Source organism: Rissa tridactyla, chromosome 3 (assembly GCF_028500815.1).
Source record: "Rissa tridactyla isolate bRisTri1 chromosome 3, bRisTri1.patW.cur.20221130, whole genome shotgun sequence".
NCBI lineage: Eukaryota > Metazoa > Chordata > Aves > Charadriiformes > Laridae > Rissa > Rissa tridactyla.
This window is the reverse complement of record NC_071468.1, coordinates 110998021-111015332: the sequence shown is the minus strand read 5'-3', so window position 1 is coordinate 111015332 and position 17312 is coordinate 110998021. Positions and strand designations below refer to the sequence as shown.

General features: G+C 43.3%; 1 protein-coding gene across 1 annotated transcript; it reads left to right on the top strand.

Moving 5' to 3' along the window:
- Positions 1 to 1228: 1228 nt before the first annotated feature.
- PDIA6 (protein disulfide isomerase family A member 6) lies at positions 1229 to 16055 on the top strand. The gene is made up of 13 exons (XM_054195860.1): positions 1229 to 1315; positions 4157 to 4298; positions 5476 to 5533; positions 6328 to 6454; positions 6947 to 7053; positions 8478 to 8611; positions 9026 to 9140; positions 10081 to 10221; positions 11290 to 11374; positions 11468 to 11540; positions 12617 to 12775; positions 14733 to 14829; positions 15564 to 16055. The coding sequence occupies exons 1-13, from the start codon at positions 1282 to 1284 to the stop codon at positions 15630 to 15632; spliced, it is 1341 nt and encodes a 446-aa protein (XP_054051835.1). The 5' UTR covers positions 1229 to 1281; the 3' UTR covers positions 15633 to 16055.
- Positions 16056 to 17312: the final 1257 nt, after the last annotated feature.

The window sequence follows — 17312 nt, the reverse complement described above, 5'->3', positions numbered from 1 at the left end:
TACAGATGGAAATGCCAAGATGCCGGTATCTTGCATCTCATTAAACCTTTTATTTCATGCATCCCTGTTCCTCTATTTTTGAAACAACTTGTGTGTGAAAACAGCTGCCTGTTCTCACTACCGTGCTAACAATTTCATGCTCTTAAAAAGCAGGACTTAATAGCCCTGAAAAGTGCTACTTGTGAGCATGAAGTAATGGGTGTATGATGGGGGGACAATTTAGATTACTTCAGATCCAACTGCTGAAACTTCTTATTTCAATGCTACATTAAGTCCAGCTGCTAGTACTACACTAAAACCTTCACAGCTCACTTAATCATTGAATCCTAGCTCTGCAAAAGCCTTTCTCTGGATCTATGCCTACTGACAACATAGCCCCAAGCTCTAGTACCCTCCTGCAATCTGCAATCATGGTTGTGGGGAACAATCAGCTTTTACTATCAGTTGTTTCTAGAGCTTTTGAACTGGGATGCTGATTTTTCATAGCTATACAGATATTGTGCTGCTCAGCCCAAACTTTCCAAGTCTTTGCTGGAGGCAAGCAGGTTATCCAGGTTTTAACAGCACTTGTAGAAGCCTGCACCAGCCCTCCCTTCACCCTACTTTCATTTCCTTGGCCTACAGCAGGCACAGCTAGGTGAACTTCTGCTTTTACACGCAAGCTTGTGGCTTGCAAATCTCTTTTGAATCTAGATGCCAGCCCCACCTTTCGCAGTGACATGATTTAGCCTGTCAAATCCTTAGTCTGCACTTAGAGGCAGCACAAAAGAAGCTCGGGCAGCAAACAGTGCACGCACCGGCGTGCCTTCCTTCTCCTCGAAGGCCTGCGTGGGTTTCAGCCCAGGCACAGAAAGCCCTCAGCGCTGCGAGGAGGGGAACTGCTGAGGGCGCTCCGGCTGTCAGGACCCCAACAAGCTGCCAGAGGCAGGCTGAGAGCGCGTTTTCCGGGACGGGCAGCCTGGTGACCACCCTGCCCAGGTACACCTCCGCCACCCTCCTGCCCTCGTCAGCCTTCGGCCAACCCCGGGTACCCCACTCCGTCCCTGGCCCAGCAGGCCCGGCCCCGCCGCCCTCTTCCTCCTCCGCCCCTCGCAGCCTCCTCCGCACACCCGCGCCCCGCAGCGACTGACGCGGCCGCCCCCCATTGGCTCTTGCCAGTGCGCGAGCGCCGGTGCCGCCAATGGGCGGCGGCCACGGCGGGGAACGCGCGGCGCGTGGGCGGGGCGGGCTGGGCCGGGCCGTCTCTAGTAGCGGCGGCGGCGGAGGGAGTGGAGGGCAGCCATGGGGGCGCGTGCAGCTGGTCGTCTGTGGTGGGGTAGGAGCCACTGAGGGAACGGAGGGCGCGGGGGCGGCCTGAGGGGGCGGCGGGCCGCCGCTTCTCCCTTTCCGGGCCACGTCGGGCTTGTGGGGCCGTGGCGGTGGGAGGGAGCTGAGCGGCCGCTGGAAATGGGCTGGGAGCCGTCGTGGAGGGACGAGGGCTCTAGGCCGTGCGGGCCGCTCTCCAGGGTGGGTGACCCGTGGCGTCGGGGTGGGTAACCCGTGGCGTCGGGGGCAGCGCCTACAGCTGCGTTTCGGCCATCGCCGGCCCGAGCCGCTGCCCCGCCGGGGGACGGGAGTGGAGGCGGGAGGGGGAGGTTGGGGACGCCCCCCATCCCGAATCCTCAGTGGGTTACCGGAGCGCAGACAGGCGGCCTAAAGATCCCAGCAACAAAAAAATTGTGCTTGTCTTCCTAATTAAAAAAAAAAAAAAAAAGAAGAAAAAAGAAAAAAGCTTTGATTTACAGTCAGCGGCGATCCGTTACTTGCCTGGCTGCCCTGACCTGGGATCTGGGGCTGTAAGAAAGTGATGACTGAGGACAAAGGGAGGAGTCTGTGGGGAATTGTGCTTCCTCTTCCCCTCCCCCTGCTGCTGGGTCTCCTGTGCCCAATAAATGGGTAACCCTGTGAAGTGGACCCCTTCGGACCCCGCGATAGTAGTGCTGGAGGTGCAGGTAACGCTGCTCAGGGCCGAAGGGAAAGGCTCTCACTCACTGAGGGCACATCTGTGAAAATGTGTGATCTTCAGCGCACCCAGCTCTGTTGCAGAAGGTGCGGGTATTTTAAGGAGGAAGTTCACAAAATCATCATCGTTATCCTGTAGCAAAAAGTTATCCTCACGGTCCTTCAGAGTTGCAACTTGTTTTTTTGCTGAGGACTAGTAATACTAGCATGGAGCTGCCTTAGTTGGTTTAACAACGCTCCTGTCTATGTAATTCACTTACATTAGAAAACAACTTTTGAAGTCAGATTATCTGAGATTTTTTTTGGCTTTAATATCAAGGACAGATGTGTATTTTCCTGGCTTAGATGCTTGTAGGAAAATGATGGTTTTACTTGCTAAACATGAAATAAACCTTAAATATTACACTATAGAAGGGAAAATTATGCCAGCACTTAATGAGTCATAATTAAAAAAATGCAGTGATACGTGACTAGATTAATTTCACCATGTGCTTTCTTTTGTGAGTTCTCTTTAGCAGGTGTTTTTGCATAAGCTAGAACTTCTCTATTTGAAGTGGCAGAAATAGCTGAATGAATTCTGTTCAGCTACTGAATGTGTTCTGCCAGAGATACCTTTTTACATGAAACCAAAATATGCTGATTTCAACTGAATGGTCTCATTCCATCTAGAGAAGGGTTTCTCTCTTGAGAGTGGCTGTAACATTCAAGTAGCTTTTTTCATCCTTGTTTTCTTACTCTACCCCAGTGGCAGCTGCTACTGTAGGTCACCGTAACATGCTGTGACAACCACGGATCGCCCTGGAAGTCAGTTGATCAGTGCTGCTAAAGTGTGTCTTGTGTGTGGGCATGCTGAAGGGAGAGAGCTCATCTAATGTGTAAATCTGGAGGTGGAAACCAACTAGGATCACCCCAAAAGAAAGGGGTTGGGTCCTAGGGCTAGAAGAAGCCGTTAGGAAGGGGAGTGGTGCAATGAATGGGGTGCTGGGTTGCTGGTTGTGGCAATTCAGTCCCATCTCTGGTTGAGTAACCTGGAAGATGTTATTTCTGTCAGCTTCTCCCCTGTGGAATAGGTGTAATGAAACTGGCTTTTCTTGAGCGGGACTGATAAAGCGTAGGTGATGCTGTGCAGTCTGTGTACCATGTGCTGTAGTTTCTGCATCACTGAACTCTATCTTCATCTCATTTTCAGTCTTGAGAGAGAATGTGCAGCTTCCTATTCAAGTTATTAACCACTCACAGCAAAGTTCACTTTTTTTTTTGCCTAGGTCTAACTTTTGTGTTTGAGCTCTTACTCCCCTTACTCTTTGGATTAAGAAAAGTCTTTTGCTACGTGGATTTTGTCAGAGGTGCTTGTCATCTTTCATCAAGTCACTCTTAATCTCTTTGACTAGGTAGAAGGAAGGATTATGAGGTTTTACGTGTTAGTCTCAAGAGATAATAAGATCCAGAACTGACCAGAAATATAAAGTCTTTCTGAAGAGAAAGCAATTTCCTTGTACCTTTTAAGGATTATTTTTTTATCACTCTTAAGACTGCTTGAGTTGTTGACCAGAAAGATTTAGCTGTTGTTCTACAGTCTGATGATTTGTCTCCAGACAAATCAATGGTAGATTAAGATCCTCATGAGCAATAATGAAGGAGCTCCCAACGCTACTAGTGCATCAAGTGCTGGTCCTAAAATCACTGTAACTGTACTAAGACTACTTGGGACAGTCCCGCATTATGTGATCCTGCGAAAGGTGCGTTTAAATGCCTGCTGTGCAAGAGGTGTGGGCGATAGGCTTAGGAGTTTCCGTGAGAAAGAACTGATAGAAAATGTAGCTGGCTGTGGGGATCCCTGTGGAAGTTCTGCTGGTTTGGTACCAGTAGTAGTTAGGGTTGCAGCTTGATAAAAATGCTCTCTGGAGAGTAATAATGGGAGTGACATAACTCCAGCTAGCTTTAGGCACAGAAAATGTATTACATGATCCTGTAGAACCATGATTTAAGTGGGGAGGGAATACATAATGTGGCCTTAACTTCCTTTTTATATCGTCAATCCCTTTCCCTTTTTTTCTTGCTGATTTTTGCTGGGAAGGGACATGATTTAGCCATGGCAACAGGAGAGCCATAAATGTTCTGCAGGAGTGCTGATTACTTTGCTTTTTTGTTCTAGGAACAGTGAGCTGCACGTTATTCCTGGCAGTTAATGGTTTGTATTCAGCCAGTGATGATGTGATAGAGCTAACACCAACTAACTTCAACAAGGAGGTCATTCAGAGTGAGAATCTGTGGCTTGTGGAGTTCTATGCCCCATGGTAAGAAATACACCTGCATACTTGCTTGCTCATATCTTGGAGGAGCAGCATAGGAATCTGATCAGTCCAGGGTTTCATTCGGTTGCTGGCAGTACAGCTGTTGGTTTGATGGCCTCATGACTAGCTAAATTGCTGTAGTTGGGATTCCTATTTTAAATAGCCTCACCAGAGAAAAAGGCAGGAATTGATTTCAAGTTGGCATATAGAGTCTGACAACAAAGCCTTATATGCCATTTTACTGCTTCAATTTTTCGACTGAAATTAGTATTAAAAATGACTGATCAAAGTGCAATAAGTAAGTGAGAAGGCCCCTCACTTCTGTCTTTCAGAATCTGCTGTGGATGTGAAAGCATAGATCTGAATTCACACTTAGTATTTTTCTATGGAAATTGGAAATTCTTGCTTTGTGCATCTTAATTTCGCATCTCTGTCTCCCATCCTGATCGTGTCCAGAGCATGTACTGTCTTCATCTTCCATGTAAATTCTAGTGACGTATATTCCATCTTTGCACAAATCCTCTGTTACTGCCACGCAAAGCTCCACATTCTGGAGGAAAGGGCCTTTCAAAGCCATAGCCTGACCATGAGGTTTATGGGGAAGCTCATCACGTGTGTTGCAGCTTTACAGGCGGCAAGAAGCTTTATTGAACAATGGCAATAAAGTAAATTGGCAGCTCCTCTTTCCCTCCAGACTTGTGGTACTGTGATTATACACTAGTTGCCAGTCAGCTGTTGGTCTTCCACAGATGCATCCAGGAGATTTTGTGCCACAAATTCTTGCTAGTTAAGAAGTTACCTCTAGAATAATTTTTTTCAGGCCTCGTTATGGGTCCATTTTGGCTTCCAACAAGCAGACTAGCGTACAAATCTGGATTTTGATGCTCATGTTTTCCTCTGTGTTAGGAAAGCTAGGTAGCTTTTGAGATGTGTGTGTATATATCTGTGTGGGGGTGTGTATGCACTATCTAATACATATGGAGGTTTTTCTTCAGAAGTCTGAGTGATGATGTGATGTTGTGGCACAGCCTCTTCCCCTCTTCATGAGTAGATCTTGAATCTTGCACAGTTTGCTGCGAGCAGCTGTTCTGTAATTGCAAACCTAACAAGGCCACTCTGTACTTTGTGAAATAGTTGTCAGATCTGAATTACAATTGCTGTTTGTTTTTCTTTCTAAAAGGTGTGGCCATTGTCAAAGACTAACCCCGGAGTGGAAGAAAGCAGCAACAGCATTAAAAGTAAGTTTAATGTTTCAGATGTGCTTGTGGCAGTGGATTGAGGGAAGTTTGGCTGTTTGTCATCTGGCTTGGGAACATGGAGGTGGGGTTTGGTCCCCAAAACTGTATCACTTTAATCATGCTTGTCCAGCCAGAGAAGTGGCTAGTCAGAGGCACTTAAAGTCAGGATTTTTGTGGATTTTTTTCTTTTAAAAAAGAAGCCATCAAATTGTGTAGGAAGCAAGTAAATTCAGACCCTGTGAGTTCACATTACAATTTTCCAGGGATGACTTTTTTAACAGTACCAGGAGATATTAGAATCCAGCCATCCCCTAAAATAGCGTGTTTCTCTTTTATTCCTCGCTATCATGTCACCTGCCTCTGAACTACAGGAACAGCATGAACTGAACGTTCGACAACAGCTTTGTAAGCTGTTGGTGATGAGTATTTCTTTCATTACAGAAAGCTTGGTCATGTAGTGATTTGCTGAGCTCTTGCCTATGTAAAATATGTTCCTCCTCTTAAAAAACAAAACAAAACCACCCACAAAAAACCCAAACCAACAAAAACCAAACAAAAGAACCTGAAACCAGCCAAACAAAAAACCCCAATTTTAAATTTAGTTTGTCAGGACGAAGAAAAATGGACGTATATGGTGTTCTGCAGTTAAATGCTTTAGGGGGGTTAATACCTCTCTTCCGATGACTCTTTTCTTACCCTGCTAATAACTTTCTCTCTCTCCAGCATGCACAGAGTATAAAATGTATTAAATCACTGTAGAAATCTTGTCTTACTTCTTGTTTTTATTTCCACAGGGCGTAGTGAAAGTCGGTGCAGTAGATGCAGATAAGCATCAGTCCTTGGGTGGACAGTATGGAGTCAGAGGGTTTCCAACTATCAAGATATTTGGAGCCAACAAAAACAAAGCAGAGGATTATCAGGGTAAATGTGATGCTCTTTCATGTGTTGCACATATAAAAACTTACCAGAATACAGTAATTATGGTAGCTGTTAATACTGTCTTGCATGGTGCTTCCTTCCTGTCAAGTGCTTGTAGTAACTGAGAGACAGATGGGTGGGACTTGTTTGAACAAATTGTGCATGTCTTAGCGTGGGCTCACAGTTCCATTTGCAGTTTGTAATTGGTGGATGTTGATAGGCAGTTCTAAAGAATTATTCCTTTCTTCCTGTTTACTGGGAGCTTGCCACAGTCACCCCCCCATCAGATAAGGTGTTTAAGTTTTTGAAGTCAGTCCTGCTGCTTCTGTTAAGTCAGTGATCTCCCACCACTAGTACCCTATCTATGAATATAGCCCAGTTTTGCTTTTCCTGAAAAATCATTAGGGTGAGGGAGTATTAAGTTTGTATTGAAGTCAGGGCCCTACCTTAAACTGTCTTTTTGATGCTTTAAACACTCATTTTGCTGCGTTGCAGGTGGCAGGACAAGTGATGCCATTGTTGATGCTGCTCTAAGTGCTCTTCGGTCCCTTGTGAAAGACCGTCTTAGTGGCAGAAGTGGAGGATATACTTCTGGGAAACAGGTATTTGAGGGACCGTGTGGGTTTTTTTTCAGCTGGAGGCTCTCTTGTACAGGAGATCAGAGCTTTTGCTCCTGACTATTGAAGTTGGAAGGGATCTCTGGAGGCTGCCTAGTCCAGCCTTCTGCCCAGTGCAGGGTCAACTACAGCAGATTGCTCAGGGCTGTGTCCCATCAAGTTCTGAGCATCTCCAAGGACCAAGACTCCACACAGACTCTGCTCTTTGGGCAACCTGTTCCAGTGTTTGACCACCCTCACAGTAGAAAAGTTTCCTCTTATGTTTAAATTAAATTCTTGTATTTTAACTTACGCCCTTTTTGTCTTGACATTGGGCATTGCACAGAAGAGTCTGCCTTTGTTTTCTTTAGTCCCCTCCACCTGGATATTTATATACGTGGGTAGGATCCACGCTGAGCCTTCTTTCTTTCCAGCTGAGCGATCCAAGCTTTCTCAGCCTCTCATCATATATCAGATGCTCAAAGCCTGTAAGCAGCTTTGACCCTTGGCTGGACTTGCTCTAGCGTGTGCATGCCTTATACTGGGGAGCCCGGAACTGGACCCAGCACTGCAGATGTTTCACACAGTGCTGAGCAGAGGGAAAGATCACCTCCCCAGACCTGCTGGCAACTCTCTGCCTAAAGCAGCTCAGGAGGCTGTTGGTTGTGTGTTGCTGGCTCACGTTCAGCTTGTCCACCAGGACCCCCAGGTCCCTCTCTGAAAAGCTGTTTTTCAGCTAATCAGTCCCCAGCATGTTCTTGTACGTGGCGTTACTCTTCCCCAGGTGCAAGACTTTACATCTCCCTTTGAACTTTGAGGTCCATGTTAGCCCTGTTCTCCAACTAGTTGAGGTACTATTTGCCTAGACCTAGTCTAAGCTAGATGGATGGGGCTTTTTTAATTTGGTAGTGTTCTTCTGAAGCTGGCTTGCTGGATTTCTCTGAAGGTAAATTGAAAAGCTTCTAGCTGCTACTATGGTTTCTAAATCATGGAGCAAGTGCACTCCAACATTCTCAAGTTGGCCAGATAAAAGACCTGGGTGGACTGTACCCTGTAGTGTGTATTGCACTCGCATGTTACTGTTGCTTAGAAAACAGAGCGCAGTGGGGTGGGAGAGTTGGAGAGGACTTTGTTCTCGGACAGATGGGAGATGTTCCTGCAGCTTCTTGTTAGTCAGTCTGACCTGATTTCTTTTTCTGGGTTTTTTTTGTTTGTTTTTGAGACAAGGTTACTTGCTGTTTCTTGAAAGTGCTGTGGGAGTAGGCTGTGTGTATTGTCAGTTCTAAAATGGGAAAGTTGTATGACCTAACACTGCCTGTTTTGTATCTCATTCAAATGAAGACCATTTGGTATAACATGACACACAAGAGATGGCTTGTGTGGGAAACTAATTTTGGTTACTTATGTGCGGGTCTGTTTGTTTCTTACAGAGCCGAGAGAGTGGAGGTGGAGATAAGAAGGATGTGATTGAGCTGACTGATGACAGCTTTGATAAGAACGTCATAAACAGTGACGATGTGTGGATGGTGGAGTTTTATGCCCCATGGTGTGGGCACTGCAAAAAGTAAATGAGGTTTTTCTTTGATAGTTCATTTCCCATTAGTGCTTGGTTTTGTGCAATACCCTTAATCCTCTAAAAGAGTCCCTGCATCTCTGGTATATTGGAAGTGGGTTTTTCTCTAAGGTGTTTTGACAAAACTATGGGCTTCTGCTCAGGGCACTTTGGTGCTGCTCTGGCTGCAGTGCTCCTTAGCTAAATTCCTGGTTAGAAGTGGAAGTAAGATCCAGGAGTTATATTGACACTTTCATTCCCTGAGAAGCAGGACTTCAGTCTCATTTAGAATAACCCTCCTAGCTGTCATTCTCTACAAAGACTTTAATTTTTTTCCTGAGTGGAATATGCTAGGTAATATTGGAATGTGGTATACTTCTGCTAGCTCTAAGAGAGCTTAGAGCACTCTTACTCTTTGTTTTTCAGCCTGGAGCCAGAATGGGCAGCTGCTGCCACTGAGGTGAAGGAACAAACAAAGGGAAAAGTAAAATTGGCTGCAGTAGATGCAACAGTCAATCAGATGCTGGCAAGCCGATATGGGGTGAGTGTGCTCTGCAGTGGTTGCAGTTTCCTTTCCATATCTAGTAAGTCAGATGTCCCTTTAATGCTTGCTGAACTGTTCCTTATCTGGTAACACTTAAATGTTTTGCGCTAAAAATAATGTTAAGTGACACATACCACTTTTGCAGAAATAATTCATTCCTGAATGTCAGTAACAGTATAAATAAATGGAGTGAGAGGAAAGGAATAAATCTGGATGTTGCTGATGAAAAAGGCTGTTTATTACCATGTCTTGTATAGCTTTATCTGAAGTGAGAGGTCTCTCCTTTCAGACTGTTTGTATGCTGGCTGGATACTGCCAGAACGCACACATGTGCCTGTACATCTTGGAGCCAGTTGTCAGGGATCACTCAGACACTATTAGCTGCCCAGATCAGCTATGCTGTGGGCCCAAAGTGAACTGATATTCGTTAATTTTTAACACAGTACAGGGAGCTTACAGGGAAGCAAAGCAGCACACTGTAAGTGCACGTGGCTGGCGGTCAGCAGGAAGACTAAACAAGTTTTTCTGGAAGTGTAGCAGAGGGAGCTTAAGGTCCATTTATTGCCATGTAGGCACAGTGTTGTCTCCCCACAGACAAATCAGGGAAACTAATGTCCAAGAAATACAAAGAGTTAAGATGGTCCTCCTGGTACTTAAGCCTGCTTGGTGCATCTAAACTGAGATGAAACTGTTGCTGATTCATCAGGCCTAAAACTTGAATCAGTGTTTCAGTGTACGTTACCCTTTTTTTGAATTGTTGCACATGTAGGAAGTTAGAAAATTGTTCCAGTTCTGTCATAACATGCTGTGAGCCTTGATTCATCTAGACATTAAATCTCTTCCCTTTCTCTTAATCTGGAAGACATCTGAGTAGCAGGTAACTTCCACCATAAATATTCAGATTTTTTTGAGCTGATGGCTTAAACTTGTCTTGCAGATTCGTGGATTTCCTACAATTAAAATCTTCCAGAAAGGAGAAGACCCTGTTGATTATGATGGTGGCAGAACTAGATCTGATATCATTGCTCGTGCTCTGGATCTGTTTTCTGATAACGCGCCACCACCTGAGCTCCTGGAGGTACCTCTACATCACTTTCTCAAATTCCTTTTCCATCATATCCTTTGCAGCAGTTTTTACAGAACTATATTAACTAAAGAAAACAGCCTAAGGTGCTGCTTCCATACTGTTTTGCATCAGAATGTCGAAGATGACAAGTCTGATTGTTTAGCTTTCTGTTATTTAATTTTGACTGCAAATTTGTTGTTGACTGAAAGAATAGCAGAATTGATACAACGAAGACACTGACATGATGGTGCCAGGGTGTCTGAATCCTCTTTGAGGAACAAGTGAACACCTTGGGTTCTGTGCCCTATCTCTTTTTTTTTTTTTTTTACAAGAGGGCAGGGTTTTATCAATTGTAAGCGATCCGTTAGAAGTTGTATGATAACTAACTTTGCTCGTTGTCCAAAAAAACTCCACTCTCTGTATGGTGACTCCTAGTTTCAGCTTGATGTTGGTAGATTGGAAATGGGGATCAGTTATCTCCAAAGTGGAGTGCATGCAAGACAATCCATTGGGGTGCAGAAAAAATTGTACCATTAATTAAAAAAAAAAAAATTTGAAAATGGTTTGTATTTCATCTTTGTCATCCTTTTAAAATGTCTATTTTCTGTATGCCTTACATACATATGATTATTTTTTAAGGTATATCACACAAAACTGGTATTGCTCTGTTAATGTCAATTAAATATCCTCATCTTCAGCAAATGCTACACCCTGCTGGCTGTCCTTATGGTAGCAATACCATGAATAAAACCTACGGGCACATGCATAGGTCCAGGTGTGCTGTTTCCAGCCCTGGTCCAAGGACAGTGACTTTGAGCAAGAAGTGACATCTTGCTGTGCTCTGTGTAAGCCTTATTTGATACTGCTTACTTTCCTGTTGCTGCAAGTTTCAACAGAAGACTTTGAACTCTTTGTAATTAGCCTTGTGTTGGGGCCAGTGAAGGAGGGGAGTCTTGTAAGCTTTTGCATGAAGTTGTTTCAGTGCTTATTACCTTGTAGGATGGAGTTGTTGGAGGGTAGTACAGTCACAGCTGGGTAACCCAGTCTTACTCTTATTGACTTTCTGCCACTTTCTTCTAGATAATTAGTGAAGATGTTCTGAAGAGTACCTGTGATGCTCATCAGCTCTGCATCATTTCTGTCCTGCCTCATATTCTTGACACAGGTAGACATAAAAGCTGGCAGAGTTCTGTATGAATTTGTCACTTAAAGCATGTAGTTGTATCTTTTAACTTGTCCGATGCTATCTAACAAACAGGAGCTTCAGGGAGGAATTCTTACCTGGATGTCATGTTAAAAATGGCTGAAAAATACAAAAAGAAAATGTGGGGGTAAGTGTCACTATAGACTGGTCATCTTGGAAAAGATGTGAACATTTTCAGAGGTAACAGGATAGAATTTGTATGATAGTGATTTATCTGCAGATATGAGTTGTTCCTTGTTCAGGATAGTATATCTTGGTATTTCATTAAATGTACAGTGGGAGTGGATGCTGTGGCTTTAGAATAAACTGCTGATTTTTTTTTTATCTACCCCAAATCCTGTGTTTACAAGGGATATCTAAGCATTAATGAGATCAGATTAACCACATTTTACTCTTGTCCTGAATGATAAAATATTTTAAGGCAGTACTTATCCAATCTCTTTTAGAGTCTTCTGCTGGTGGGTCAATCTGACAGTATGACTGAATTCTCAAAAAAAAAAAAAAAAAAAAAAGTAAATTGCAGTTTAACAAATTTCATTCTCACAAAGAAGCAGGCCAGCAGGCTTTGCCTCTTCTCCTCCTCCTCTCAAATGGAGGTTAGGATCTCTGAGGCGTCTCTGGGAAGTGAGAGTTCTTCTGACACACTGTGACTGCTGTGAAAAGGGGGCAAAATGGCCTGAAAGCCTGGGAGAAAATGCTGAGATTGGCTGATTCCAGAGGTTCCTCAGGGGACTTCTTAAGCATAAGAGGAACTGAGACCTGACCAGTGAGGAACAAATACTGGTCTTGCAGTCTTTGGCCAGAAATCCTCTACAATGGGATTTTGGCAGTACTTTGTTGTGTTTAGATCTGTAACTTGAGCCATTTCAAACATTGCTTAATACAGGCTAAAGTGCATCAGTTTCGTTGGATTGGGAACATAGTTCTTTCCTGGACTGTCTCTTTTGATCCAGCTTTCAGTGGCTGTGAGCATGGTGCTGGCCTAGAGGTGCTGTTCGGGAGGGGTTTCCTCTGTTAACATGGCTCAAGATTGGGATCCTGCTGTTTCCTGCTGCCTTCAATAACAAACTGGGATGGGCTGACATTCTCAAGGGCAGTTGAGAGCCCAGCTTGCACTCTGCAGGGCTGCAGGGTATGTGTGACTTATGAACAATTGTAGTGCCTATCATAATTATTTGTTTTATATTTTATCTTTTCCTCAAGGTGGCTGTGGACAGAAGCAGGTGCTCAGTCAGATCTTGAGAGCTCTTTGGGGATTGGAGGCTTTGGGTATCCAGCAATGGCAGCTGTTAATGCTCGGAAGATGAAATTTGCCCTTCTGAAAGGATCATTCAGTGAGCAAGGGATTAATGAGTTTCTCAGGTATGAAATCTTTATGTGACTTAAGTCTTTCTGTAACTGGGGCTGCAACTCCAGCCCAAAACTCTCCTGGATCAGACAAGACTTGCACAGTTAAGAGAAATAAGATGATGAGCATTCATTGGAGTAAGGGAATGGTTTCGGTGAGGATTGCAGCTAATAAAGCAGTCCTTTTTGTGGTTGACAAAATGAAGAAGCTGGACACTTACACTTAAGTGGTAGTTTTAGGACAACTTTTGAAAACAGTTTGAAAATAAAGCGAGGTTTGATCTTGGAAAAATTCTGGTTCTCCGGTAACCCCAGAAATTAGTGGGATTTAGTAATCAATACTATTAAATTCAAATGGTGTATTCTGATTAGTAATTGGGAAGTTCCCAGTTTGGGAGTCTAAACTGGTGCTACTGAGGTTCTTGAGATTCTGTATGTTGCTGTTCATCTTTCCGGTTTGGTTGGGTCCTGTCTTCCCGTTTCCCATTCCCCTGGCATCTGGTAAACTAACTGGGGGAGCTGAAGCAGTCCATCCAAAAAGAGCTCTCTGCTCAGCTCAAGTTCCCTGAAACTGCCTCTTGCGTAGTTTGGCAAGAGCCAGTGCTGAGAAGAATCGAATGGGGAAAGGAAAAGGGGAAGAGGACAGAAGGTGGCAGCAGCAGCACTGAAACAGAGCAGCTAAACTTAAGCTGTTAATTTAAGCATGGTCGAAGTGAAGTGAGAACTCTGCTTTTGCAAACGCCACCTGCTATAAGGTGTATAAGAGCCTCTGAGAGCTTACATTAGCAGTGTTATTTCCAAGTCCTTGCTTGGAGAATGGCAAAGGACAGTCAGAACTGAAAAAGCAAATACAAGTCCCTCCCCACCTCACCATAAATTCAACCCTGTTCCTGCTGGATTAATGGAAACAGTGCTATATTCTCTTACCTGTGTAAGGGATCAGACTTTCTTCTTAGTGCCAAAAAGGGAAGGCTCTCAGAGCATCAAGTGAAAATACAGGATTCATATGCAAGAAGAGTAATACCAGTCAGTCTGCACTAATAATGCACATGAGAAATGTCTGCTTTTCTCAGACATAGCAAATTCTCTTAGTCTATATTAGTGAAGCCTTTTCTCATGAGGGTGGATGGTGCTTCCAGGACACAACAGCCAATGTAAACAGCTTATGTTGCATTAGATAATTGGTTTGGTATTGTCTTGCTACAAAGCAATACGTGCTGGAATAATCTCTTACTTGACACTTCAGCTCAGCTGTGCTGCCTAGAGAAAGCAGTACAATCCCAGCTGCTGTAGCTGGCTGTTAACTCAGCTTGCTGCGTGCAGGCTCAATAGCATTGACCAAAAGTAAGGAAACAAGCACTGAGAAGAGCATAAAAACTGTATACTCCACCTAGGGAGGAATGCTTCAGTCCTACTTGCCTCTGAAAGAAGGAAAAGGGATTAGCTCTTCAGGATTTTAATTCGGGCTTTTTGAGCAAGTGTAACTAGCAAGTGCAAGACAGAGTGTCTCAAAGCAGAAACTGTTGCCTCATACGCATGGAAGCTTAGAACTGACTAAAAAGGATCACTAGCGATTTCAAGTAACAGCTGCAGGTGACTTCCAAAACTAGAATTATAGCCTCCTCTTGGAGTTGTCTCAGATGGTACACAATATACTGTTAAAGGGGCCATGTTTGTTCATGAGCGTTACAAGGGGCACTGCTGAAATATGAAACAGTGTAGTTCACATAGTTTGTCTCTTTGGATCCAATGGTAAATTCACAATGCTGCTTCATTTTCTGCTTCTCAATTTGAAAAGATGAGAACGTCCAGAAAGTTCTGGAAAAGAAAAACTTCCAGACAGTTTAGATTTGCTTCAAGAGGTGCGAGCAATCTTCAAAGTTAACTTCCTTTTATCTGAAGTAGGCATTGTTCCAGGTGGATGGAGACTGGAGAAATTTCTTAATGTTTACTTTTTTTTTTTTTTTCTCAGGGAACTCTCTGTTGGTCGTGGCTCTACAGCACCAGTGGGTGGTGGAGCTTTCCCTAAAATTCATTCAGTTGAACCTTGGGATGGCAAAGATGGTGAGGTAAGAGGTGTTCCATCTCTAAAAGAGCGGATGATTTGCTAGGTTCAGGTAGGATAATGTAACTAAGAACTGGCGATGTGAAAATTCTTGTTCTTCAAAGACTGTGGCAAGTTGTGTTGATGGCTTCCCATTATGTAAATTCTGCCACTACACCAAACACCAGATTCATTGTCTGACACTGGACAGATACTCCTGCCTGGCTGTTAGGATGTAATCTGGAAGTTGAATCCCTTGAGGCGGAAACCTGTTACTACCCGCGTGGAGTAAGGGAGGTGGTAGTGGATGCATTCAAGACCTGAATGTTTGTGGAGACTTTGGTTCTGCAATATGCTGACCTTACCATCAAAGTCTTAATGTCAGAAAGTTTGTAAGGTAAAGCCTGTGTAATTACACAGCGATTGAGTACGTTCTTAAGGTTCAACATTGCTGTGAAAAACAAAGTTACTACAATCTTTTGATCTCCTTCAAATGGAATTAAAATATAGAACACGGTAGTAGCTTTGTTACAGCATTTATCTGTATTTGCCTTCATCTGGATTGTTTTTATTAGAAAACAACTTTCTAGTTTGAACTCTGATCACTTGTCCTGTGCTTTGGAGGTTGTTTTTTTTATGAATGAAAGAGATGACAGGCAGGAGCTTTACTCAGGATGAAATAAGCGTCTTTCAAAGTCAGTGATGTCCTGGTGTTAAAGTGCTTCTAAATGTGTGCTCAAAACCTTCCCTCTTTCACAGCTTCCAGTTGAAGATGATATTGATCTCAGTGATGTGGATCTGGATGACTGGGATAAAGATGAGCTGTGAGACCTTCAGGAAACTTCTTTTTTTTTTTTTTTTTTTCTTGGGAGAGTTTGCGCAGCAGTTTCCAACCTGGTTCACAATCAGATGGATATTCCAGTGGCCTTTTTATGGAGAAATAGCATGTGACACACTGTGCTATTTGATGCACTGCAGCAGTGAACTGTACGCATCTCAAGAAAACATTGCAGAAATTCTATGAATTGTCATAACCAGTAAACTTGATTGTATTCTGTGTAACAAATATTTTGAGGACATCATGGATATTTCTTTGGAACATCTTGGTTTTTATTTTGTGGGTAGTGTGCTGTTTGAGTGTACTGGAGGCTGTTAGTGTAATCAATTTTAAATGTGGCATTTTTTTTTCATGGAGGTGGAACCTGGTCAGCTTCTGTTTCAATTAAAGAATAAAACAAAATATTTTTGACACACAGTGTTAGTCTTGTATAGAATAATCAAGGTGCACATGATAAAAGCTATCCCATTTTGGATGACTCTTGGGAAAAATGAACTGTAGAATAGAGAAGCTGGTGCAGAGGGGAGTCCTAAACCACTCCCTCGCTGTGAACGATACTGACTGTTTGGCCTAAAGCCTGATTAGATGGACAATCTTAGTTTAAATGCTCTTCAGTCTTCCTGTTCCTTCTCAGGGGCTTTCTCTTTCTTTGTGCCAGACTTTGTAAGACCATTAATACAATGGAAGTGGAGTTGTTGCTGCAGTGGGAGATGCTGGGAGCTGTTGGTCTCTTCCCCAGGATTACAGTGAAGCTACTCCCCATTACAGGGCATGAGGATTTCCAGGTGCTAACAGAAAACCACCATGGTGCTGTCTCCAGCAAATTGGATAATATTTCTTCACTTCCCATCTGGCATTGTCTTGATTTGAAGTTGCTATTTCCTTGGAAGGGGAATCAGCACTGGGAATGGGGATGGATACTGCTGCTTTTTTAATAAAAATACTATTATATTTTGTTGCTCTGAATGTCTTGTGTATCAGGGTCTAGTGAAGTGACCCTCATGGGATCAGATGGTTTATAAGGAAGGAATGAAAGAACTGAAAGTTTCCCCTCCTTTCAAGGAAATAACTTAAAATGGATATTTGTCATTTAGTGTCTGTAAGAGATTGCCCATACCTTGTCCCTACGAGAGGCAGTGTAAGAACCACAGGTAGCCAACAGCAGATTGACTGCTGATTTGGGGCAGGAACTGTGCTCCAGCTCTCAGTTATCCCAGCAGCTGCAATCAAATGGAGCTGTTCCAACTGAAATATCTTGGCAAAAACTAAACTTACAAGTACTTGGGACTACAAGTCATGCTACACTAAGTTCCACAGCAATTTTGAGGATCTTTCTTCTTAAGCTTTATCTTTTTTTAAATTAAAAAAAATATTGGGTTTTGTTCCTGATACTTTCTACTCTTTCTCTTTTTTTAAGTTTGCTTTGTTAGAAGAACAGGACTGTACACATCTAGTAGATCCATTAGCCACCACACTTTAAATTGTTTTATTTCAAGTCCAATAGATATTCCATCTTTGTAACTTACCAAAAAAATAAATGCTACCATAGTACCTCCTGCCTCTGAAATATGTCTTTGTAAAACTATGAACAAGAGATATTTATATGAAGTCACTGTAAAAATTACTGGAAGTGGTAGGAAGACCTTAAGCAATTATCCTGCTACAGCATC

What these genes read in the sequence shown, in the direction of transcription:
- PDIA6 (XM_054195860.1), top strand. Translation starts at nt 1,282, where the DNA reads ATGGGGGCGCGTGCAGCTGGTCGTCTGTGGTGGG. An exon ending in GTGGAGTTCTATGCCCCATG is followed by an intron (nt 4,299 to 5,475) that starts GTAAGAAATACA and finishes TCTTTCTAAAAG; the next exon opens with GTGTGGCCATTGTCAAAGAC. An exon ending in GCCTCATATTCTTGACACAG is followed by an intron (nt 11,375 to 11,467) that starts GTAGACATAAAA and finishes TCTAACAAACAG; the next exon opens with GAGCTTCAGGGAGGAATTCT.